This window comes from Carassius auratus, unplaced genomic scaffold, assembly GCF_003368295.1.
Source record: "Carassius auratus strain Wakin unplaced genomic scaffold, ASM336829v1 scaf_tig00027603, whole genome shotgun sequence".
Taxonomy (NCBI): Eukaryota; Metazoa; Chordata; class Actinopteri; order Cypriniformes; family Cyprinidae; genus Carassius; species Carassius auratus.
Genome location: NW_020525608.1, coordinates 556,319 through 582,348, shown reverse-complemented (window position 1 = coordinate 582,348; position 26,030 = coordinate 556,319). Strand labels below are relative to the sequence as shown.

The 26,030-nt window shown below is 40.0% G+C and overlaps 1 protein-coding gene, 1 long non-coding RNA gene and 1 pseudogene across 2 annotated transcripts; all 3 read right to left on the bottom strand.

Annotated features, from left to right (window-relative positions):
• Positions 1 to 1,266: 1,266 nt before the first annotated feature.
• Positions 1,267 to 2,971, bottom strand: LOC113079317 (polymeric immunoglobulin receptor-like). The gene is made up of 4 exons (XM_026251565.1): positions 2,892 to 2,971; positions 2,402 to 2,713; positions 1,399 to 1,707; positions 1,267 to 1,319 (listed from the first exon to the last, which is right to left on the bottom strand). Exons 1-4 carry the CDS (start codon positions 2,959 to 2,961, stop codon positions 1,267 to 1,269), a joined length of 744 nt encoding a protein of 247 aa, XP_026107350.1. The 5' UTR covers positions 2,962 to 2,971.
• An 8,966-nt stretch (positions 2,972 to 11,937) lies between these two features.
• Positions 11,938 to 14,736, bottom strand: LOC113079306 (uncharacterized). The gene is made up of 3 exons (XR_003281683.1): positions 14,416 to 14,736; positions 14,151 to 14,203; positions 11,938 to 12,279 (listed from the first exon to the last, which is right to left on the bottom strand). It is a non-coding gene; the product is annotated as an uncharacterized LOC113079306 (long non-coding RNA).
• A 1,902-nt stretch (positions 14,737 to 16,638) lies between these two features.
• LOC113079305 (polymeric immunoglobulin receptor-like) lies at positions 16,639 to 17,747 on the bottom strand (annotated as a pseudogene).
• Positions 17,748 to 26,030: the final 8,283 nt, after the last annotated feature.

The following is a 26,030-nucleotide window of genomic DNA, read 5'->3' as shown; positions in this document are numbered from 1 at the left end:
GTTGAGTTGAAGGTGATGGTCCATCATGCGGCAAGAAATGTCTGCTAGACAAGCTGAGATGCAAGCAGCTACCATCAGATCATCAGGATTGAATGAGAGGTAGAGTTGAGTGACATCAGCATAGCAGTGATGAAGAGATATATTTGTTTTTATCTTAAGAACAGCAGTTCAACCTGGTAAAACTTTGTAATTTAGAGATATCATTTTAAGAAAATGCCTTAAATATCTACTTGTTTTGCTCATCTGTGCTGCTGTGTATGTCAGTGTTAACAGTCTCTGAGACTACTGTTAGAGATCGATGGGTTTCAGCTTGACTCCCAACCCTAGGGTTGTGGGTTCGAATCTCGGGGTGGCAATAAGACGACTAAGAGTGCCTTGAGCACTCTGTGTGCACTTTGGATGGGTTAAATGCAGAGCACGAATTCTGAGTATGGGTCACCATACTTTGGCTGAACGTCATGTCACTCACTCACTTTGTCACTTACTTACCTGTTTGTCTCAGGTGTTGAATCAGATGTCATAGCTCTTGTAAATAGCAGAAATGGAGAAACAAGTTTATTAATGTCATCATTATAGCTGTTTGTTATTGAAGCCCATTTCCAAGAAAATACACTCTTTGGCAAATCAGTATTCTTACATGAAAAGTAGAAAATTTGTATGTAATTATAACTTTTTCATCTCGAAAATTGGACTTTGTCATAATTGTAACTTTTAATCACAAAGCTATGACTCACGTATGTCATAATTTCAACTTTTATTTCAAAATGTCAACTTTCCAACTCAATTTATTTTTGTCATAAATTTAAATTTTAGTTTTGGTTTAGATTTTCAGTTTTATCTCATAATGTTGACTTTTTACGTCAAATTTAGCCCTCATCTCATATTTTTGACATTTTATGTCATAATCATAATTGTGATTTACCAAAAAATGAACTATTATGTGGCAGAAATGGGTTTCAATAGTATATTGAGCATCCAGAGTATTTTACATTGGCTTTTATGGTTTTTCAGATAAATTATTGATTTTATAAATTTCATATCTTAATTAACTATTACAGTTCCTAAGAAGTCTGATAAAGGGATTCAGTCTGATAAACTCTGTGTAACGGTTCCTTACTGTTTATTATATATTTGCACCTAAACTGAAAGTTTTTGCCTTTTTAATTTTTAGCATTTTTGATTTTTACTTTTGTGATGTCACATTAAAATGTTCTGGCTAGAACAGTACTGGATGTGACTGATTTTTAATGCTCAAGAATGTTTCACCTACATGTCTGCCTCCGAGTCAGATGGTGCAGTTGCTGTAATAGTTGTAAATGCTTGAAAAGAAACAAAAATATGTGAGTTTTAATAAAATTAAGAGTGTCCACTTATGGCAAAAGTGGTTTGTGATCTTACCTCTTTTGGGTTCAGTGACTGTGAGTTGAACAGGAACCTGCAGATCTTCTACAGAGCAGCAGTACCAGCCAGAATCAGTCCGTCTCAGTCCAGTCATCAGCACAGTGAAGGATCTTCTCCCATCATCTCTGATCTGCACTGATGAATTCTGGGATGTGTCAGTCCTCCCCACTGTGTAACATCTCTGATCTTTATATCTGCACCACTGTTTGACTTTATTCTGATATCCAGAACTGTAGAGACACTGAACACTGATATCACCACCTTCATGTCCAGAGACACTGCTGCTCACCACAGACACATCAGGAGCTGAACACAGACAGCAAAAGATTAGAGTAAGATTTTTAAATCAAATGGCTTATTGTTTTCCAGAATATATATAAAAGCATGGTTATACACAGTATAAATAGTGTTTGTGGTTATAAAAAATCATATAATTTAATAGGCTATGCCCCCTTCAAAAAATAAATAATAAATAAAAATAATAAATAAATAAATAAATAATATGGTTACTACATTTTACTATAACAAAATCGTGGTTAATTTTTGTATTGTCACACTTGTAACACAAAAAACATATATAATCTGCATTCAGCGATCAGACGAATCCGATCCAGAACGACTTTTACAAGTTGGTTATGAGTTAAAAACAGAATGGTCCAATTAATTCTTGAGCTGGTTTTTATTTTAGTGCATCAGCACACTTACCGTGTGAACCATTCAGCACGGTGTCTGTGATCTGATTCATTCAGAGGAATTATATAATCTTAGTTAATGTTTATATTAGGTCACAAAAAAAACATATTAATTAAACGCATTTTAATAAATTCTGTTCACGTCGGTTCACATTAGGCCATAGTCATTGCCCTGTCACGTTGTCCTTTTTTTTTTCAGCTACAGAGAAAAATATCTATCACATATAATCCAACAACTACCTTTTATATAATTTATAGCATTACCTAGCGACATTATTTATTACAATAATTTGGAAAAATATTCTTACCTGACTCCACCTTCAGATACAAATAATACCCGTCATCTGGAGAGCCACCGATCTCAACAGCACACCAGTAATATCCAGAGTCTGACGTCTTCAGATTCTTCCACTGCACTGTAAAAATACTCTGGGTTGGATAATCAGTGAGGGAATATTTTCCTTTCTCATTTGTATATGCCAATATTTCACATGAAATCCAATATGTCCCCTTACACCAGTATTTACGGTTTTCTTTATGTTTTTTATCATATAGACAGGGAATATTTACAGGTGATCCAGATTTCACTCCGACATTCAGTGCATGTATTATAGCTTCATCTGTGAACAAGATTTAATGTAAATGAAAGCATCCATAATCTGCACATATACGAAACGTAAGAATTAAAAGCTCAAATAAGTTCAACTTAAACAATTTTCAAAATGCACGTTTAACATAACATCATGCAATAGTTTAATAACACTAAAAGGAGAATTGTATGCGTTTTAAGTGTTTTACCTGAGATGTGAAGTAAAATCCCAGAGAGAATAAGAGGGTAAATCATGTCTATAGCAGAGTGCATGTGCATGAGAGCAGCTGGTCACTTCTTGCAGTGTGTCTGTTTCCTCCTGATTCAGAGGAAGAACAGAAATATCGCCTTTAAACCGCATAAGCACCAACAGGTGAGTAAAATTAGCCAGATGCAGCCATGTAATCTCACACTAGCAACAACAAATAACTTTTTTATGGGCTCTAATTTGATTTGTGAATATATGCAAGCAGTATTGACAGTAATGTAATTTCTGTCAAAATGTTTAAGATATAATATATTAAGGCTGAGCTGATGACTTTCTCCATTTACTGCGACTGATTGAACAACATTTTTTCAATATCAGCCACTAAATTGACACAACTATGAACACAGTTTAAGTCAAGTCAAGTCAAGTCACCTTTATTTATATAGCACTCTCAACAAAATACATTGCGTCAAAGCAACTGAACAACATTCATTAAGAAAACAGTGTGTCAATAATGCAAAATGACAGTTAAAGGCAGTTCATCATTAAATTCAGTGATGTCATCTCTGTTCAGTTTAAATAGTGTCTGTGCATTTATTTGCAATAAAATTCAACGATATCGCTGTAAATGAAGTGACCACAACTTAGCAAGCCAGAGGGGACAGTGGCAAGGAACCAGACGAAACCAGTATTTCAATTCCAGGCTGCAGCAAAGTCAGATTGTGCAGAAGAATCATCTGTTTCCTGTGGTCTTGTCCTGATGAGACAAGGTCTTTACAGGGGATCTGTATCTGGGGCACTAGTTGTCCTGGTCTCTGCGGTCTTTCAGGGATGTAGAGGTCCTTTCTAGGTGCTGATCCACCATCTGGTCTGGATTCGTACTGGATCTGGGTGGCTGCAGTGACCCTCTGATCTGGATACAGACTGGATCTGGTGGCTACGGTGACCTCTGAATAAGAGAGAAACAGACAAATATTAGCGTAGATGCCATTCTTCTAATGATGTAGCAAGTACATCGGGTGTTATGGGAAGTGTTTCCGGTTTACCTAATTAATGCCACCCAAAAATCCTTTAACGGATTTGGATTTTAAAAGCATATTAGTATGTTATGTGTATGCCAGGTTAAAGAGATGGGTCTTTAATCTAGATTTAAACTGCAAGAGTGTGTCTGCCTCCCGAACAATGTTAGGTAGGTAATTGCAGAGTTTAGGCGCCAAATAGGAAAAGGACCATTTCAATAATCTAACCTTGAGGTCATAAATGCATGGATTAACATTTCTGCATTTGACATTGAGAGCATACGCATACGCATTTAGATATATTTTTGAGATTGAAAAATGCAGTTTTACAAATGCTAAAAACGTGGCTTTCTAAGGAAAGATTGCTATCAAATAGCTCACCTAGGTTCCTAACTGATGACGAAGAATTTACAGAGCAACCATCAAGTCTTCGACAGTGTTCTAGATTATTACATGCAGAGTTTTAAGGTCCAATAATTAACACCTCTGTTTTTTTCTGAATTTAGCAGTAAGAAATTACTCGTCATCCAGTTTTTTATATCGACTATGCATTCCATTAGTTTTTCAAATTGGTGTGTTTCAACAGGCCGCAAAAAAGTATTATCAGCATAACAGTGAAATATAGCACCATGTTTCCTGATGATATCTCCCAAGGGTGACATATAAAGCGTGAAGAGTAGCGGCCCTAGTACTGAGCCTTGAGGTACTCCATACTGCACTTGTGATCGATATGATACTTCTTCATTCACTACTACAAACTGATGGCAGTCATATAAGTAAGATTTAAACCATGCTAGTGCACTTCTATTAATGCCAACAAAGTGTTCAAGTCTATGCAAAAGAATGTTGTGGTCAATCGCAGCACTAAGATCCAATAAAACTGGAGAGATACAACCACGATTAGATGATAAGAGCAGGTCATTTGTAACTCTAAGGAGAGCAGTCTCAGTACTTGTCACACTGTCTGGTCTCTGTTTCCCTGGGTGTCCACTAGTGGTCTCACTTCCCCATAGGCACCTTACCGTAGGCACTACAATTCCCTCAAAGCCTTGTCCCTTCATCACGGTAATTGCACACCTGTTAATTGCACTCAGGTGTCTTCACTTTCATAGTCATTATCCTGCCTATTTAAACCGTTCTGTTTCTGTTTTTGTTTTTAGAATTTAGAAGATTTAAGATTTTAGAAAAATAAAGTAGTTCATAAAGTCATTACTGCTATGATGTTGGGAAATGTCAACACTTGTTGAGGCTTTAGTTTTCGTTAATTTAGCCACTGTATTGAATAAATACCTGGGGTCATGTTTGTTTTCTTCTAAAAGAGAAGAAAAGAATTCGGATCTGGCAATTTTTAATGCTTTTATGTAGGATTGGTTACTTTCCCACCAAGCAAAATGAAATACCTCTAGTTTTCGGGCTTCTCTCTTTAGGGTGCGAGTATGCTCATTATACCATGGTGTCAGACTGGTTTCCTATAAGCGTAAAGGAGCAACTGTATTTAAAATGCTAGAAAAGAGAGAGTCCATAGTTTCTGTTACATCATCAAGTTGTTCTGAGGTTTTGGATATGCTAAGGAATTCGGATACATCAGGAAGATAACTTAAAAAGTAGTATTTTGTGGTAGAAGTGATGGTTTTGAAAATAGAAACTTTTACCAGACATTTTTAATATCTGATCCATTTTTTTACTCTTATAAAGCTATGCTGTATGAACATGTTTGTGCAGCTACTAACAAGTGGACTACAGTATACATTTTTGTAAATGCAGTTATGCTGGTATTTTCATAATAAAATGTCGTTTGTTTGATATCATATTCGCCACTATATATATATATATATATATATATATATATATATATATATATATATATATGTGTGTGTGTGTGTGTGTGCTGAACTTCTGAGCAAAAAAGAAAATAATGTGAGAATTTGAACTGTGGGTGTTGGACAGAAATCAACCACAAAAACATAAGAACAGAAGCAGTGCTTAAACATTCAAGCAGAAACACTGACTTCTGCTCCACTAACAGTGGTGTTGACTGCTGATAAGCGTAGACCACAGAGAGCGACGGCAGCAGGCCGATACATACATATGAGCTCACCACAATGTCTGTGATACTTTTATACAGAATGAGCAGACCTTTTGTTGACGGCATGCAAAAGATGTGTATACTTATTAGAAAATAAGGCATAGGACAAGGATAGTAACCTGAGACACATACAACTGCAAAATACTTTTTTAATTATTATTTTTTTTTTTTTCATTTTAGCCATGCTTGTTTGGTCAATATACGTTTTGATCATTTCATTTCCTATTTAGAATTCAGTAACGAAAAATGGAAAAATGGTTGGTTCATTAGTTTTTCCGTTGAGTTTAACAAACGGAAAATTAGTTTTTGGCTCGATATCTCATTTTGTCATTTGGTGTTTACAAATCGGTTTAAGGCTTCAATATTTCATTCTCACTTGTGGGCGGTGCTGAAATGCTGCTTTCATCTGTTTGGTCGAATCATGAAGTTTGTGTCTGACTCGTTGCTGTATAAATGGTCAGACTTACCTTCCCAAAAATCCTAGTGACTTTTGTTACCCGAGCAATGAAGGCCTTAACGCTTAATGTCCACTAGAGCGGATGACAGGATTTCTTTTTACATCAGTTTAAATGACAAATATATACATGAATTTCATGTGTACTGCCATGAATATGCCATATCTGTGTACAAGAATAAACTTCACACTTCAATCTGTAAAACTACTTAAAACTTCCCATTCTGGCCTTTTCAACCTACCTCCAAATTTATTTTAAGATATTGTTTATTCACCGTGGTTTATGCATTTAATGTTTGTCCATCTGGAACTTTTATGTTTCATGAGCTCTATATTTTAAGATGTACCAGGTGTTCATAAATCACATGCACTGAATGTAAAGAGCTAATTTCATGGGCTCTCAGTCGTTCTCCTGGAGGGCCTCTGTCCTGCAAAGTTAAGGTACCCCAAATAAACACCTGTCACCTAAGCTAAGCAAGGTCTTCAGGATCAGTAGCAATGTCCAAGCAAGTGTGTTGGAACTGAACTCTGCAGAACATGGTTCTTCCGGTTCAGGACTGGGTTTTAAATCTATGAATGTATTTGTACAGTTGAGTGTCTGCATGCAGAGGTGTACGTCAGTAAGTGCAACGGAAAATGTAATCTATAAAGACAAAATCTTTAGATCTGCATTTAGGGCACTGCCTTGAGGTCTCCATTCATTGGTCAAAACAGACCTCGCACCCCACCACACTCCTGCTAGCTGTCAACATTAACTGCGGCTGGTGCCAAATAAAAATTGGAAATTAGCAAGTCAAATGTAGAATAGAGAGCCACACACTTACACTAAATGTTGCATTGAATAGACTGAATATGAGCAATACCCATGTTACTGTTTTAGCACCATATTTTTAGGCTAGGATATTTAAAGATGCAGTTTTTGTTTGTGTGTGGGGGGGGGGGGGTACCTCTGCAGATATGACACATGAATGTTTCCTTTAAGATTGTCACTATGTTTGCCTGATGTGCCAATCCTTGTGTATTGGAAACAATCTCCTGAATCTGTCTGGAAACATTTTCCAGGCCGTGAGAAGCCTCCAACAGACGTTTTGAAGTAAGGAAGGATAAGCGAAAATTATTTATGTGGTAATTATGTATATATATATATATATATATATATATATATATATATATATATATATTAGGGGTGTGACGATACGCGTATTCGTATTGAACCGTTCGGTACGACGCTTTCGGTTCGGTACGCGGTACGCATTATGTATACCGAACGGTTCGTTGGAGTAATTAATTATATTTGAAAAAAAAAAAAAAAGAGAGAGAGAGAAATATAATGATATGCGTTCAACAAGGTAGCCCAATAACCCAAACAACGTAACAGGCAACGCCCCTGACACTCCCGAAGAAGAAAAAAACACCATCTTATATGTTTATGTTAGGCTACTCAGCAGGCGCTCGCTCACTCAGTACGCGCTGAAGGCTCGTTGCAAAATAGCCAATGCGTTTAACAGACTAGAAATGAGAAGATCCTCCAATAACCAACAGGTCTGGTGTTTGGGTGCACTTTGGATTCCCTTTAAGCTATAATGGTGATGGCAAGAGAGTGGTGGATAAAAAAACAACGGTATGTCGCATCTGCAACATGACAGGGTACACCAGCGGGAATAAAAAAAAAAAAAAAAAAAAAACACCAGCGGGAATATCTGGGATATATGCGTCAGTACTATCTGGGAAAATACGAAAAAAAGGAGAAACATGCACGCAGCAAACTATCCCTGCAGCATTTAGAAACTATAGCTTACAGGGAATCCAACCCAAACACCAGACCTGTTGGTTATTTTAGGATCTTATATTTCTGGTCTGTTAAAGGCATTCGACATTTTGCAACGAGCCTTCAGCGCGTGCTGAGTGAGCGAGCGCCTTAGGGGCCGTTCACATATCGTGCCTAAAAACGCATGGAAAACGCTAAGCGCGTCTTTCTCCTCCTTTCCAAAGCGCTTGGGCAGAAGCGCTCATGAGGCGTCTGTCTTTGCTAAGCAACAATGACGTGCTCTCTCCATGAGACGCGGAAATTTCAGCGAAGGATAAATGGATTTGCAGCTCTAAAAATCGCTTGCAGTAGCTCTGCTACTAAATTTATTTCAAAATTGCAATCCATATACAACTATGATCAGCTGATCCTTCATCTTGGCTGAGCTCTCAACGTTGTTACGGGAAAGGATGAAGCTGATTGGTTAGTTCTTGTCACATGACCCGCGGTGCGCTTGCGGCATTCTGAAAAGTTGAGATGTTTTTACATTTTGCTGTATCTAAAACGTATCGAACCGAACCGAACCGAACCGTGACATCAGTGTATCGTATCGAACCGAACCGTGAATTTTGTGAACCGTTACTATGGAGCCAGAAGAGTCTCAATAAAGATAAATGCACACACTACATTCACATATGAACACACAGGATTCATAGATGCACACACATGATTCATAAATACACACACAAGATGCACAAATGCGCACAAAATTCACAAATGCACACACAAAATTTAAAAAGCACAGAAGATTCACAAATGCATACAAAAATCAGAAATACACACACAATTCAGAAATGCAAACAACATTTACAAATGCACTCAAGATTCACAAATGCACAGGACAAGATTCAGAAATGTATTTCTGATGCACACACACATATATCTTGATTTACAAACTGCTTGCGGTCTGTGAACTTCACTGCATTTGTGTGTGAATTTTGAGACTCCCCTGACTTGGCTCAACACACAAATGCTTTTTTTTTAAACAGGGAATGATCTGCAACCAATCAGATATCTCCCTTGTTTTAGCCAATCACAAGAATGCACCCCATGTGGGGGGATTGTTTACTTATAAGCCAATCACATGAACGTGTTCACACAGCAATTGTATTAAATTGTATGAAAATACAGATGTTTAGATTACAATTCAGGTTTATTTTTTATTATTTTTTACAAAATATAAATTAAAAATGTCTCAATACATATAGCCCAGTGACTGCAGAAAAAAAGTTAACCATGGATTCATAAATTTGCAATAGGCAATTATTTCATTTTATTGAAATATTTTAATGAAAGTAAAAAAAAAATGTTTAAACCTTTTTGAATATTTAAATATATCTAAATATTCTTTTGGATGCAATATAGAAGTCACTTTAATTATAATATTCAGTCCCTACATGAAGAGAGAGTCAGTGGTCCGCTGCGAGAGGAAAGTGGCTCTCTGGCTGCGAAAAGTGGGTCTCCGGCTGTCGTTCGCTTAGGAAAGTGAGTTGATCGCTGCGTGAGGAAAGTGAATCGTTCGCTCAACTTCGCTGCTTGAGGAAAGTGAATCGTTCGCTGAGGAAAGTGAGTCGCTCGCTGGGTGAGGAAAGTGAGTCGTTCGCTGCGTGACTCCTGAGGAAAGTGAATCGTTCGCTAAGGAAAGTGAGTCGCTCGCTGGGTGAGGAAAGTGAGTCGTTCGCTGCGTGACTCCTGAGGAAAGTGAATCGTTCGCTAAGGAAAGTGAGTCGCTCGCTGGGTGAGGAAAGTGAGTCGTTCGCTGCGTGACTCCTGAGGAAAGTGAATCGTTCGCTGAGGAAAGTGAGTTGCTCGCTGGGTGAGGAAAGTGAGTCGTTCGCTGCGTGACTCGTGAGGAAAGTGAATCGTTCGCTGAGGAAAGTGAGTCGCTCGCTGGGTGAGGAAAGTGGGTCGTTCGCTGCGTGACTCGTGAGGAAAGTGAGTCGCTCGCTGCGCAAAGTGGGTCGCTGTCTGGGTGAGGAAAGTGAGTCGTTCGCTGCGTGACTCGTGAGGAAAGTGAATCGTTCGCTGAGGAAAGTGAGTCGCTCGCTGGGTGAGGAAAGTGAGTCGTTCGCTGCGTGACTCGTGAGGAAAGTGAGTCGTTCGCTGAGGAAAGTGAGTCTTTCGCTGCGTGAGGAAAGTGAGTCGTTCGCTGATTGGCTTATAAGTAAACAATCCCCCACGTGGGGTGCATTCTTGTGATTGGCTAAAACAAGGGAGATATCTGATTGGTTGCAGATCATTCCCTGTTTAAAAAAAGGCATTTGTGTGTCGAGCCAAGTCAAGGGAGTCTCAAAATTCACACACAAATGCAGTGAAGTTCACAGACCGCAAGCAGTTTGTAAATCAAGATATATGTGTGTGTGCATCAGAAATACATTTCTGAATCTTGTCCTTTGCATTTGTGAATCTTGAGTGCATTTGTAAATGTTGTTTGCATTTCTAAATTGTGTGTGTATTTCTGAATTTTGTGTGCATTTCTGAATTTTGTGTGCATTTCTGAATTTTGTATGCATTTGTGAATCTTCTGTGCTTTTTAAATTTTGTGTGTGCATTTGTGAATTTTGTGTGCATTTGTGTATCCTGTGTGTGTATTTATGAATTATGTGTGTGCATGTATGAATCCTATGTGTGCATATGTGACTGTAGTGTGTGCATTTATCTTTATTGAGACTCTTCTGGCTCCATACGTTACACCCCTAATATATATATATATATATATATATATATATATATATATATATATATATATATATATATATATATATATATATATATATAAAATCACAATGATGCTGAGCCCTCTGTTTTTCATAACCTCAAATCGCAAATTGAGGATCTGTTGGGGGCAGAGGTAAAATAAAAACTGCATCTTAAAATATCCTAACCAAATCACAATAAACTAGAAGGAACAAATATGGTGCTAAAACAGTATCATGTGTATTGCTCATTTTCAGTCTATTCAATGCTACATTTAGTGCAAGTGTGTGGCCCTCTATTATACATTTGACTTGCTGTTTTCCAAAACATAATCGTTTTTATTTGGCACCAGCTGCAGTAGTTAATGTTGCTTTATATTATACAGCTATCATTGAGCTAAGGTATACCCCAAAACCCAACAACCCCCCCACCCCGCCGCTATCATTGAAGAAGCTGTGTTCACCTCGTGCTGCAGGAGTGTGTTGGTGCAAGGAGGATGGAGATCTCAAGGCAGTGCCCTAAATGCAGATCTGAAGATTTAGTCATCACAGAAGTTGCAGGCCTATCCAAAGTTCCTGAAGAGTTTTGTGTAACAGAAGACTAAGTATAGAAACATTATTCAATTTAGTATGTATTAAAACTAATATTACTAATTTATTTCATAAATTTAACTATATACATTTTCACAATTATTTATTAACGTCACACATACACATACCTAGTGCCTTTTGACTTAAAAGACAAGACTGGTAGATGTTACAGACATATTATCATGGAACTGTTCAGTCTATTATTGATTTTTTTTCCACTTGAACTATTTGCACTGTATTTATCAGTGGGACAATATTCATACAATACTATAACCTAGAAATAATTTAAAGGGGTCACTTGCAAGTCGCAGCAGCACGAATTATGTGTCCAGCAACATCTGATTCAAATATTATATTAATAAACAGCGACGAGCCATGTTTCCATTTCTCGTTACTGAATTCTAAAATAGGAAATGAAATGATCAAAATGTACGCTGACCTTGCTTGTATTAATGCAAACAACAGAGCACTGTACAAGTAAACTTAAAGTGATTTTTACAGTAACCAAATTAAACGGCAATAATATATATTAAAAAAAAAGGTTGTGATGCCATTCCGCTGCTGTTGATTGTGTTTCTCTTGGTCTGTTCTTGTGTTGTTCTCGCTGTTGCTATCAGTGTGGAGCCACAGTGCTGTATATAATGCTGTTTATTGCTCCACCTGCTGGAGACTTCATCGCTTCACTCCCAGGAACATGATCAATAGTGCTGTAGTAGATTATGTCATTAACGGGATCCTGTTGAGAAAGGGATTGTATAATAAACAGGATATATAATTATGTATGAATTAATCAAATCAATGCTTGTCTGGTCATGCTGTATATGACAAATCTACAGGGGCCATTTCAGAAAGGAGGTTAAGTGAAAACTCTAACCCTGAAATGAGGGAAACAGGTTTTCTGTTTCAGAATGGGAGGTTTGTAAAACCCGAAAAAGCTATGGAATAACATTTGGTTCAATAAAAATGAACGAAACTTTATAAAACTGAATGTGACTTTTTCAGAAACTATAAAAAAAAATATGCCATTGCAAAAGAAGAAAAACACAATGAAAGTGAAAAAATGCACAATTTTAACAGGCTCTTCGAATATGCTTCATTTTTTGTTAATGTTTTTCAAAGATTCGTGGATTCTGAATTCATTGTCTCAGATTTCGCTCACGATTCACAGTGTTTCGTTTGGTGTTTTGAAACAAACCTCTCGTGGGGGCGGGCTTAACAGTGATCTATTTTGATTGGATAGTGAACTTTTGATGGACAGGTGCTCTCTGACCGGGAAGTACAGACGCCACTCAGTGGCGCGCATATTGAAAGCTCTCGCGGTGATTTGTACTATCAGAGGCCCGGCGTTTATTTGACTACCGGTTTTTCACTAGCTAGGACCACGCCACAAACCAGCTATGCAGCTGGGGAAGAGTAGAAAGAGGATGAAGGGGTCGAAGGAATGGGATGATGGTCAGGTTGATCAGGGCATCTTGAATTGATGGCTCAGGGAGACTCAGGGTGGGGGTACCGTCTCTAGCATATATTTAGGCCAGACAATGAGGACCCCCTGATACAACCTGATAGAAATATAATGTGGGATAAGGTTGGCTGAATGGATGAGAAAGGGAGGGAAGGGTGGGTTCTCGAAAAAACGAGACTAGCAGAGCGGTATGAGGTGGCCCGGTATATATGGAGGTTTGGAAGTCAGGTGATTGTTTGAGGCGTGGCCCTGCTCCCGTACTTTAGTTAACCTCACTTAACTCCATTTATTTGAGGAATTACGGTACTTCGGTAACACAAGCTTACTTCAAGCTGCCTTGAAGGACAAGAGCACACCTTTACATACTGAGACGATCACATGTCACATTAGAATTTATTTTCTAATTTATTACAGCTGTTCTGTAACCGAAAACTCAAGAGTTTCCCATCTCAGGGTAAGTCAACTCAGAGTTCAAGTTTAAACTCAAATTTGGTTGAACCTCCGTGGTGAAACGGGCCCCAGGCTTAGAGTAGATCTGCATTTCACACAAAACAATATTGAAAATCAACATGTGACTCATTTAATAAACTAAAGGTTCACAAACCCAGTGCATGTCAATTTGTGGCTGTTTTCCTCTTCACTATACATGATTTCACATGAAAGAAATATATAAAAATGGATATGCAAATGTAAAACACTGCTGCAGAAAAATAAATGTACTGTACAGTGTCAGACAGTGACTTCTTGATCCGGGTATGTAATTGATCACAGACACAAATAAGAAACACACCTTGGCAGGCGTCAGTTTCAAAAAAGGGCTGTTGCAAGGAATAACCATCTAACTGATATCTGTGTACTACAGTTGGTAGTCAGTGCCAACAAAAAATAAAATAAAAATGATATGTTAAATAAACATCCAAATATTTTGACCAGTGTGGCTTACACAATGACAAGTAAACTTAAGTCGGCACTTAGCAATTTACTGGCACAATAACTGTTTTGAAGCGTGAATCAAATGTGAGTTACATCTACATTTTGTGAATGTTAAAGATGTCAAAGATGGTTTAAAAAATAAGCCAAACTGAACATTGCTTTTGTCTTACAAACATTATCATAAGTAGTTTCTCATAAAGTAAATGACTTACTGTGTCAGTGGTTGTACTGCTTTTTCTCTCTCTGATTTGGTGTTCATCCTGCTCTTCATTTAAAAAAAAAAATAATAGAGCATCAATAACATTACATTAACAAAATGTATTTATATATATATAGAGAGAGAGAGAGAGAGAGAGAGAGAGAGAGAGAGAGAGAGTGAGTGAGAGAGAGAGAGAGATTGAGCTTTTGAAATATGTTTAAAAATGGAATTGAATGAAATGAATTAAAAAAAGAAATAAAACTGGAGGTCAAACTGACTGGGTCTCCGTCTCAGTCTCCAGATGAAAACACTGATCAGAATCAGTAATAGCAGAAGCGCAGCTATAACTAGAAGCCCCACAGTCAGGAGGTCATTATCTCTGTGAAAAAAAAGAGAAACATCTTAAAATATTTTCAAACGTTTTTTTTAATTATGTGGAACTAATTAAACTGCATAAATGGCACCAGAAAATAAGAAATATCTTTAATATATTAGCCTAATAGTCGTAGTTAGTTTGAGCTTTATTTATTTTAAACAATACAGATGTAGTACTTTTGTGGTTTGTCAAGGATTTAATTTGTATTTCAATCAGGACCACTTCCGTCAATTATATTTAATGACAATTATAATTGCACACAGTTAGTGTTGGCGGTTTTCTTATGTTCTGGGCAACACTCCACACGCCCGTCCATGCAGCCATGCTTGGACAGAGCGGGGAGAGCAGCAAGACAAACCCCCCCGGGGTACAGAACAGAACCATTATAAGCATACATTATTACAATTCACAATTACATGTGTTGTAAACAAAATGTCACGGAGACTGCTTTCAATGAAGACACTGTAAAGAAAGAACAAGTTAGATCAGATTACAGGTTCAGTTGGTCGAGTTGGGGTTGGAGGAGGGAGTTAACTGCAAGCAGCAATGCGATGGAGAGACACTGAATAATGGGAATTTAAATAGACCGCAGGTGATAGGTGTCGAGACTGGATTGGTACACGCCAGGAACAGCTGACTGTCAGCTGATGCAAGCATGACTAACATGACCTGACTGAACTAACGCAATGCTCAATTATTATTATTCTTGTGATGTCATGTTCGCCTGTTGCACTTCTGGGGCCCGCTTCAGAAAGGAGGTTAAGTGAAAACTCTAATTATGTTAACCCTGAAATGAGAGAAACTCTAGGTTTTCTGTTTCAGAATGGGAGGTTTGTCAAACCCGAGAAAGCAGGGTTAGTCAAGCCCATTTCTGAAAGAGAGCTAACTCATACTCAGAGTCAGTTACCGTAGTAACTTACTCTATAAACCTAACCTGGTCAGGAGCAGGTTTCTTCGATAAACCCAGAGTTTCTTTCTGTCTCCTCCAACTTTTTTAAAAAACTTCAGTGATGCAAACTGGAAAAATGCTCTTCTTACTTAGTGTTTTTTTTCCCCCAATTACAAATATAAAAACTAAAATAAAAAAATAATAAAGATATAATTTTCTATATAAGAAAATCATATAAGATACTTAGTCTTGTTTCCTGGGGGGATCTAATTTTACTTTAACTAAAATTATATGCCATTGTGGTAATAAAAATTATCTTAATGCAAATGGAAAACAAGATTATTCTGAGTATCTATTACTGAGAGAAAATCTACTGTAAAATCTACACATTAGAATTTATTTTCAATAAAAATTAACAAAATGTTCTAAAAGTGGAAGTAAAGTGCCTAATTATTGTTTAATAATGATACAACTATTTATAATTGTAATAAATATAATCATTTACAATCTGTTATTATTGCATCCTGTTAATGTATAACAATACTGAGGCGCAAATGTATCTGCATAAAGTATAACTAGCATCTAATTATTTACACTGGTTATTTACATGGTAAATAGAATATATCACGATTTTCACTGTAAATTTTTTCTGTAAATAGCATCTAGAGCTACTTGCACTTAGCCTACCGTAAATAGGATCTATCGCTAAGAAAGTATGTTAATTCCACTTGGTGTAAATAGCCACTGCCATATTTTTCTTACTCTATTGGCAGATCATTTGTAAAATAAGAAAAATCCACTTTAAATATTGTTATTAATATTTTTTTATATATATATATATATTTTTTTTTTGCCCATGAGATACCATAAAAATGATTAGCTACTAGTTCATTATTCTGCTAGTTTTCATCTTTAATATTATGACACTATTATGAATTACATTTGTATTGCGTCTGAAGTATGCAGACGGCTTTTTGGCGGGAGCTGTTGCCATGGTGAATCATAATATCGGCACTCCATTGATAATGGCTTTTTGTGCACGCGCTAAACTCAGAGTCAGTCAATTTAGAGTTGATTAAACCAACTAATTTCATCTGTTCTGTAACCGAAAACTCAGAGTTTCCCATCTCAGGGTAAGTCAACGCAGAGTTCAAGTTTAAAGTCAAAGTTGGTTGATCCTCCTTATTGAAATGGGCCCCTGCAAAAAAAAAAAAAAAAAAGACAATGCAGTGAAGAAATTATTGTTAGAGTAAAAGGGAAAAGAAACTGAAGAAATAGAGCATGACAACAAAATGCAGACAAATATAGATCCATTCCACGAAGATGATTCTGAGAAACGTTATTGAGAAATGTTTGATACTGACGTGACTTTCTCTTTCTCTGGTTTTGCCTCCGTTACAGTGATGTGAACAGGATTAATAACGTTGCCAGCACAGCAGCAGTACCAGCCAGAATCAGTCCGTCTCAGTCCAGTCATCAGCACAGTGAAGGATCTTCTCTCATCATCATCTCTGATCTGCACTGATGAATTCTGGGATGTGACAGTCCTCCCCACTGTGTAACATCTCTGATCTTTATATCTGCACCACTGTTTGACTTTATTCTGATATCCAGAACTGTAGAGACACTGAACACTGATATCACCACCTTCATGTCCAGAGACACTGCTGCTCACCACAGACACATCAGGAGCTGAACACACACACACACACACACACACACACAGCAGTCATTTGAGATGATAAAACACATATTTATCATCAGAATGTTATTAAAATGATTACAAAATCTCTTACCAGATTGAACCTTGATATAAACCTCATATGTGATGCTCATTATTCCTTCAATGTCAACAACACAATAATAAAGTCCATTGTGTTTGTTCTGCAGGTTTCTCATAGTCACAGTAAAGAGACTCTGATCAGGATGATCAATTACTGACAGATCCTGCTCTGTTGTGTTTGTGTATGTGTATGTTTTATCAATCTCTGAGTACCAGGATTTCTTCTGCTGTGTGTATTTCTTGTCATAATGACATGGGATGGTGACAGATCCTCCAGTCTGAACAGTTAATACAACGGTCAGACCAACCATCATAGCTTTCAACACCTAAACAAACAACACGCAAATCATTATTAAATCAAATATTAACAATAAATCACCTCTAAATTAGTTTGGTCTTCTCAGAAAATAAAATGAAAGCAACAGTTGAGCATAAAATGTGCCATTACAAGATGATAAACATGATCTATTAAAAACAAATATCAAAACATTTAATACTCACCTAAAATAAGCCAAAACCCTACTGAAATGTAGAGTATTTTTGTCTTTGGTTGTGCGGCCATTGTGTACGTTTCTCTTCCTGTATCTGAGCTGTTCTAACTTTGGTTGTATAACTGCTGCACTTCCTTTTTCATTCAAAATATGCTGAGCTAGGTGCACGAGGACTGGAATTGAGAACCGCTGGTTTAGAGCTAAAAAAAAATGGCTTGTTTGTAATGGGTTCTATTGTTTTTGTCTTGTTGTGCAGTGTTCTGACTGGGAAAAGCATCACAGTATGGTGAGGTGCACAACATTTCCGTCATGCGCTTGAGATATTCGGCCAATCACAAAGCACTGGATGGCTGGCCAATCAGAGCACACCTCACTTTTCAGACTAAAAACCGATGCATTTCAGAAGACGGGCACAGTGGAGAAACAATAATGTACAATGTGTGGAAAATAATGCTTTTTTAACCTTAACCTTAAACACATTTAATTACACCAAATACACAAAATAATATTTTTCGCATTCTGTATCGTTATACAAAAAGTTGATTTTGAGATGAATTCAAACTAATATCTGTTCAGTCAGGACCACTTTCATCAAAGTATATTTATTACCATTATATTGCATACTGTTCTCACTGATGCAGTCTGAAACTTCATCAAATAATATATTTCATCCACTCTTTTTTCATGTTAGGCTCTGAAGGGAAACAATGCAACAGTGTTTTGGTTTCAAAGCTACCTTTATTGTTTGGTTTCTGTGTTGAGCTGCGTTCACCTCTTTCTTTATTCGGTGGGCGGGACTAAACATGCAGCGATGTATAAGCAGGTGTCGATCTTCTGCGGAGATGGTGTTTATTCACACTATTACATGACAGAGTAAAACATTCTACAGCCTGTTCTTTTGGCAGACTGGATTCAATATAAGCTGTTTTTAGATTAACAAGATATTTCTGAGTTTTGAAACTTACAGGATGCTTTTATAGTACAATGACCTCTTAAATGTTAAAAGATTGAGGGAAGTTTGGTTTCTCAGTTTATTACCCATTTAAATACTACTACTTTTACAAGTGTAATTAAAATGACTACAAATGTATGAAACTTTGAGACTGGAGATTACTGGGCCAGTCACAATACACACACTGGTGGTCTTGAGAGCAAACTCAGAAGTGAAGACCAGGATACTGTTGGGTATCTTCAGCAGGCTTCTTTATTATATCATGCAATTGAAGTATTCAATTATAGCAACCTGACCCATTTTACCAGTCCTGATCTAATCAGCATAAATACTTAAAGACAGCGGCAAAGAGCCATTATACAGTAAAGGTTAGTCTCAGTAATCTGACTCATCTGATTTACAGTAAGAGAACAGGAGCTGACAGGAACCTGTTGGCTTCAAACTTTAACAAAACTGTTAATCTGATGTCATCTTCTTTATAACCATTATTATATTATGGGATACGATAAACATTAAATATAACGTATTTCACCGTATTTTTTCAGATGATTGTATGTCAGGATATAAATTCTTAAATTTGTAACCCCACAGCACAAAACAGGAGGTGCCCAAGACTGTCTCAGGTCTGAAAAATGGCCAAGGTTTATGCCCTTAACACACAGAAGGTATGTGAATCTCATCATGCATCACGTTCAGGAACTCATGTGCCCTGAAATCTTCAAAATGTGAAGAAATAATTCCTCTGTAAGTTAAACAAATCTTAAGATGTTACACCTAATTGGGTAGTAAAACAAAGTTTTGCACATTTAGTTTTGTTGCAAGATGGGTGTTTATTTTACTTAATTATAAGAACCACAATTACTTAATTGCATAATCTTGTTACATAGTGTGACGGCTGGTGAAAGACAGTCCGGAAACAAATGCGAGTTAACAGGATTTAATGAAATGAAGACAAGTAGAACAATGATACACAAAGACGATGGGACGATAACACTCCAGGGAGACGGTGGTTGGTGAGAAATCCGGCCTGAGGTGGAGTGTAGGTGGGAAGTCCGGGTCTTGGTGGCGTGAGGCAGCAGGAGAGAGTGGCACAGGAACTGCGGGGAATAGAGCCGAAGGTAAGTGTCCGTGGCTGAGTGATCGTGCGGAGAGTGGATGAGGTTCTAGGAAAAACACAGACATCCAAACGCAAACTAACACTTTAACCAGACGGGGGTAACACAACGACATGAAACAACGATCTCACAAACACAAGACGTGAGACAAGCCATATATATAGGAGATGAGTAATGAGTGGCAGCTGTTGCTGATACAATTAACGGAGACGCCCACAACTAATCAGTGCAAACGCAGAACACACAGAATTCACAACAAAGTGTAAACAACCCGAGATCACGGTTTACCAACCGTGACAGTACCCCCCCCCTAAGAACTCCTCCTGGAGTTCGCCGAAGGGCCTACCTGCTGATTGAATTCATCAATAAGGGAGTGATCCAATATGTCCCTAGCAGGTACCCAACTCCTCTCCTCCGGACCGTAACCTTCCCAGTCCACCAGATACTGGAATCCTCGTCCCCTCCGTCTCGAGTCCAGAATACGATTAACCGAATATGCTGGTTCCCCTTCTACGAGACGCGGCGGCGGGGGAACCGGAGTAGGCGGATTAATACGTGCATAAAACACGGGTTTAATTTTGGACACATGAAAGGCGGGGTGTATCCTCTTGTACGCAGGAGGTAGTTTGAGGCGGACTGTCACCGGACTAATGATCTTGGTGATAGTGAACGGGCCGATAAATTTGGGAGCTAATTTGTTAGAAACGGATCGCAATGGAATGTTACTGGTAGAAAGCCACACTTTTTGACCCACGACGTAGACGGGAGGCTTTGACCGGTGGCGATCGGCCTTGGCCTTAGTGCGCTCCCTCACCCGGAGCAGAGTCTCACGGGCTCTGGTCCAGGTGCGGTGGCACCTCTGGACAAACACGTGAGCGGAGGGGACCGTGACTTCAGATTCCAGACTGGGAAATGCTGGTGGCTGGTACCCTACACTACACTGGAACGGAGAGAGGCCCGTAGCAGACACTGGCAACGAATTGTGGGCGTACTCCACCATAGAGAGTTGTTGACTCCAGGAAGAAGGATTCTTGGAGACCAAACATCTCAACGTCCTCTCTAAATCTTGGTTGGCTCGCTCAGACTGTCCGTTGCTTTGGGGATGATAACCCGACGACAAGCTAACTGACGCTCCTAATAACTTGCAAAATTCTCTCCAAAATTTGGATATAAACTGGGATCCCCTGTCTGAGACCACGTCTACCGGGAGGCCATGAAGCCGAAAGACGTGATCTAACACAGTAACCGCTGTCTCCTTGGCTGTAGGTAATTTGGGCAAGGGAATGAAATGTGCCGCCTTCGAGAACCGGTCCACTACAGTCAAAACGACTGTCATGCCATTAGAGGGCGGGAGGGCGGTAACAAAATCTAGAGCGATATGTGACCAGGGTCTCGAAGGGACAGACAGCGGTTGAAGGAGCCCATCAGGAGGTCGGTTAGATGACTTACCACTGGCACACACTGAGCAAGCCAAAACAAAATCGCGGACGTCGCGAGCCATACGTGGCCACCAGAATCGTTGTCTAACCAACCCATTAGTTCTACTTATCCCTGGATGACAAGCCATGTTGGAACAATGACCCCACTGGACAACTTCGGACCTTAACTCCTCCGGCACAAATAAGCGGTTCGGTGGGCAACCGGACGGAGGCGTTACCCCTTCTAAGGCCGTCTTGACCTTCGACTCGACCTCCCATACGAGTGCTGAGACAACTAATCTCTCAGGCAAAATACACTCAGGAGTAACGGGACGGGCGGAGGGATCAAAAAGACGTGACAAAGAATCGGGTTTAACATTCTTGGAACCCGGGCTGTACGATAGGGTAAAATCAAAACGACCGAAAAAAAGTTCCCACCGAGCCTGCCTGGAATTGAGTCTTTTAGCAGTTCTAATGTATTCTAAATTCTTATGATCGGTCCAAACAATAAAGGGAACCCCTGAACCCTCTAACCAGTGGCGCCACTCCTCCAACGCTAATTTGACCGCCAACAACTCTCTATTGCCAATGTCATAATTACGTTCGGCAGGAGATAATCGATGAGAGAAAAACGCGCAAGGGTGGACCTTATCGTCTGAAGCAGCACGTTGGGACAACACTGCTCCTACCCCCACCTCTGATGCGTCGACCTCCACCACGAACTGCCGTGTGGGATCAGGGGCGACAAGGATGGGAGCCGAAACAAAGCGGCTCTTTAGGTTGGAAAACGCAGTTTCAGCTGCATCAGACCACCTGAACGGAGTACTGGGGGAAATCAAGGCTGTCAGAGGTGAGGCTAGTTGGCTGTAATTACGAATAAAACGCCGATAGAAATTGGCGAACCCCAGAAACCGCTGTAGGGCCTTACGGGAATCTGGAGATGGCCAATCTATCACAGCCTTTACCTAGTCAGGGTCCATTCGTATTCCCTCAGACGACACGATAAACCCTAGGAAGGGGACCGACTGTGCATGGAATACGCACTTCTCCGCCTTGACAAAAAGCCCATTCTCTAGTAACCTCTGGAGCACTCGTCTGACATGTTGGACATGTTCCTGGAGAGATGAAGAAAAAATCAGTATGTCATCCAGGTAAACATATATAAACTGATCTACCATATCTCTCAACACGTCATTTACGAGTGCTTGGAAAACCCCGGGCGAGTTGGAAAGCCCGAACGGCATAACCAAATATTCAAAATGCCCTCTAGGGGTATTAAAGGCAGTTTTCCATTCATCCCCCTTCCTGATGCGGACCAAATGATAAGCGTTACGTAAATCCAATTTTGTGAATACCGATGCTCCCTGCAACCTCTCGAAAGCTGAAGACATGAGTGGTAATAGATAAGTATTCTTAATAGTAATGTTGTTCAGCTCCCGGTAATTAATACAAGGTCGCAGAGAACCATCCTTCTTACCCACAAAAAAGAACCCCGCCCCCGCTGGAGATGAGGAAGGACGGATGAATCCAGAGTCAAGGGAATCAGAAATGTATTTCTCCATGGCCTCCCTCTCAGGAATAGAAAGAGAGTATAACTTGCCTTTAGGCGGAGATTTACCTGACACTAAGTCTTTGGCACAGTCGTAGGGACGATGCGGAGGAAGAGAAGCAGCCCCGGACTTACTGAACACTTCCTTCAGGTCCAGATACTCTACGGGCACGTTTGGCAATGCCATGATCTCCTTCTGAAAGACAGACACAGGAACAACAGGACAGGCAGAAACCAAACAAGACTCATGACAACTTTCACTCCACAATGTGATAGTGTTCGAACCCCATTCCACTCGTGGATTATGTTTGGACAACCAGGGGTGACCTAAAACAATGGGAGCAACAGGGGAGTCCATGAGAAAAAAGGATATAGTTTCTTGATGATTGCCGGATGTGATGAGTGTGATGGGTTCAGTATGATGGGTGACAGGAGGCAGTTCCTGGCCGTTGAGTGCGGTGACATGGATGGGGAGAGACACAGGAAGGACAGGAATGTTCAGGTGATGTGCAAGTGAAGAATCCATGAAATTACCTTCGGCTCCAGAGTCCAGAAGAGCTTGGCATTCATGATGTTGATTCCTCCACCGCAGTTTCACCGGAAGGAGGGTCAAGGATGTGGGTGAGGACTTCTCGGCGGAGATCCCACCCGATAGTAGCCTCAGGTTTACTATCGGGCTGACTCTTTTACCGGGCAAGAGTAGTTGTTATGATTAGCGCCTCCACAGTACAAGCATAGTCCTTGGGACCTCCGCCGTTCCCTCTCCCTCCGGGATAGCCGAGCTCGACCCACCTGCATGGGCTCGTGATCGTCGACTGAACCGACCGTGTTCTCTCGACTCAAGCGCCCCCTACCGGAAGAGAAGGGTTGTCTGGAGGGACTGTGTTGACGGCCCAGGCGATTAAACCTGGCCTCCACCCGCAACGCCAGGTCAATGAGTTCGTTGAGGGTAGGAGGCAGCTCGAGGAGGTAGATCTCCTGCTGAACACGGTCGGATAACCCATGCAGGAATCTATCCCACTGCGCCGCCTCGTTCCACTGGCACGCGGCCGCCAGGGTCCGGAACTCGATGGAGTATTCAGTGACAGATGAGTGTCCTTGTTGGAGTTCCGAGAGGCGATGGGCGGCCTCCCTGCCGGTCGCGGCCCGGTCGAAAACTCTCTTCATCTCTTCAGATAGGAGGTGGAACGAGGCACAGCACGGATGTTGATTCTCCCACACCGCCGTTCCCCATAAGGCAGCCTTGCCTGATAATAGTGTGAGCGTGAACGCTACCTTGGATTCTTCTGAGGCGAAAGTGCGGGGCTGCAGAGCAAAATGCATAGAGCACTTGTTAAGAAATGTTCTGCAATAAGTTGGCTCACCAGCGTAATTCTCCGGTGCCGGAAGTCGCGGCTCAGGCCGGAAGTGGTCCTGGGGAATCCCCGGGGGAACGGTCGGCGCAGGCGGGGCGATGGGCGCAGTGGGAGACGTGAGCTGATGGATCTGCTGGGTGAGCTCGGACACCTGTGCCACCAGCGCTTGGACAGCGCGTCCGGTGTTCGAGATGCTCTCCTGCTGCTGATCCATTCTCTTGACGCTATGGTGCATGAAATCGGTGAGGGTGTTGGTGCTCGCTGCTTCCATGTTGGTGAGATCGTTCTGTGACGGCTGGTGAAAGACAGTCCGGAAACAAATGCGAGTTAACAGGATTTAATGAAATGAAGACAAGTAGAACAATGATACACAAAGACGATGGGACGATAACACTCCAGGGAGACGGTGGTTGGTGAGAAATCCGGCCTGAGGTGGAGTGTAGGTGGGAAGTCCGGGTCTTGGTGGCGTGAGGCAGCAGGAGAGAGTGGCACAGGAACTGCGGGGAATAGAGCCGAAGGTAAGTGTCCGTGGCTGAGTGATCGTGCGGAGAGTGGATGAGGTTCTAGGAAAAACACAGACATCCAAACGCAAACTAACACTTTAACCAGACGGGGGTAACACAACGACATGAAACAACGATCTCACAAGCACAAGACGTGAGACAAGCCATATATATCGGAGATGAGTAATGAGTGGCAGCTGTTGCTGATACAATTAACGGAGACGCCCACAACTAATCAGTGCAAACGCAGAACACACAGAATTCACCACAAAGTGTAAACAACCCGAGATCACGGTTTACCAACCGTGACACATAGGTACTATACATTTTTTAAGCTTGCAGCTTAGGCTCATACATGAAATGCATTTAGTTGTGTACACAAAAATGTATGTATTGGTGTTTCATCCAGATGGATCCAGCGTTTTGGGAGAGTGAAACCAGTATTATTTGAAACTGGGTGGATAAATCTGAAAACGACAGCCTTGCATTTTCGTGTGTACAGCCATTCCATATAATTTGGGGAAAGATGATGTCATCACCCCACAATGACTCTAATGATCATATGTTATTAGAGATACAGTCATAGACTTTTAAAAAAATTGATAAAAACCATAAAATCTATATTTTAAAAAAGTTATGTAAATGTTATGCATCAATTACTTGTAAATTATATATAAAACATGTATTGATAAAGTCTGAATCTGTACAGTCATCTGAATATGTTTGTTCTGTCATTAACATTGGCAAAAAAACTAATGTTGATCTTTTCTCTTTTCAGGTACTGATTGCAAAACTGGATCAGCTGACAGATTGTTAACAGTTCAGACTGGAGGACCACTTATTATTCCATGCTATTACAACAGAAAATACACAGAACATAAAAATAAATGGTTTTTTGATCATCCAGATCAGAGTTTCTTTACTGTTACTCTGAGTAACCTACAGCATGAAGACACTGGAGCATATTGATGTGCAGTGGAGATTGGAGGAATACATCTGGATGTGACAGAGAAGCTTCAATCAGTTCAACAGTTCAGTGTGTGTGTGTCTGTGTCCAGCTCCTGATGTGTCTGTGATGAACAGCAGTGTCTCTGGACATGAAGGTGGTGATATCAGTGTTCAGTGTCTCTACAGTTCTGGATATCAGAATAAAGTCAAACAGTGGTGCAGCTATAAAGATCAGAGAAGTTACACAGTGGGGAGGACTGACACATCCCAGAATCCATCAGTGCAGATCAGAGATGATGATGGGAGAAGATCCTTCACTGTGCTGATGACTGGACTGAGACCGACTGATTCTGGCTGGTACTTCTGCTCTGTAGGAAAACAGGAGGCTCCTGTTCCACTTAATTTAAAAAACGAATATCACAAACTAATGTTAAAACTCATTCACTTATTTATTTATTTTGCATGTGGCGTAGTCATTGCTTATTTTTTCTTTAGTTTTCCAAAAGCAAGTAAT

What these genes read in the sequence shown, in the direction of transcription:
- LOC113079317 (XM_026251565.1), bottom strand. Translation starts at nt 2,961, where the DNA reads ATGCACATGCACTCTGCTATAGACATGATTTACCCTCTTATTCTCTCT. An exon ending in GTATCTGAAGGTGGAGTCAG is followed by an intron (nt 1,708 to 2,401) that starts GTAAGAATATTT and finishes GTCTGTGTTCAG; the next exon opens with CTCCTGATGTGTCTGTGGTG. An exon ending in AGTCACTGAACCCAAAAGAG is followed by an intron (nt 1,320 to 1,398) that starts GTAAGATCACAA and finishes TTTCTTTTCAAG; the next exon opens with CATTTACAACTATTACAGCA.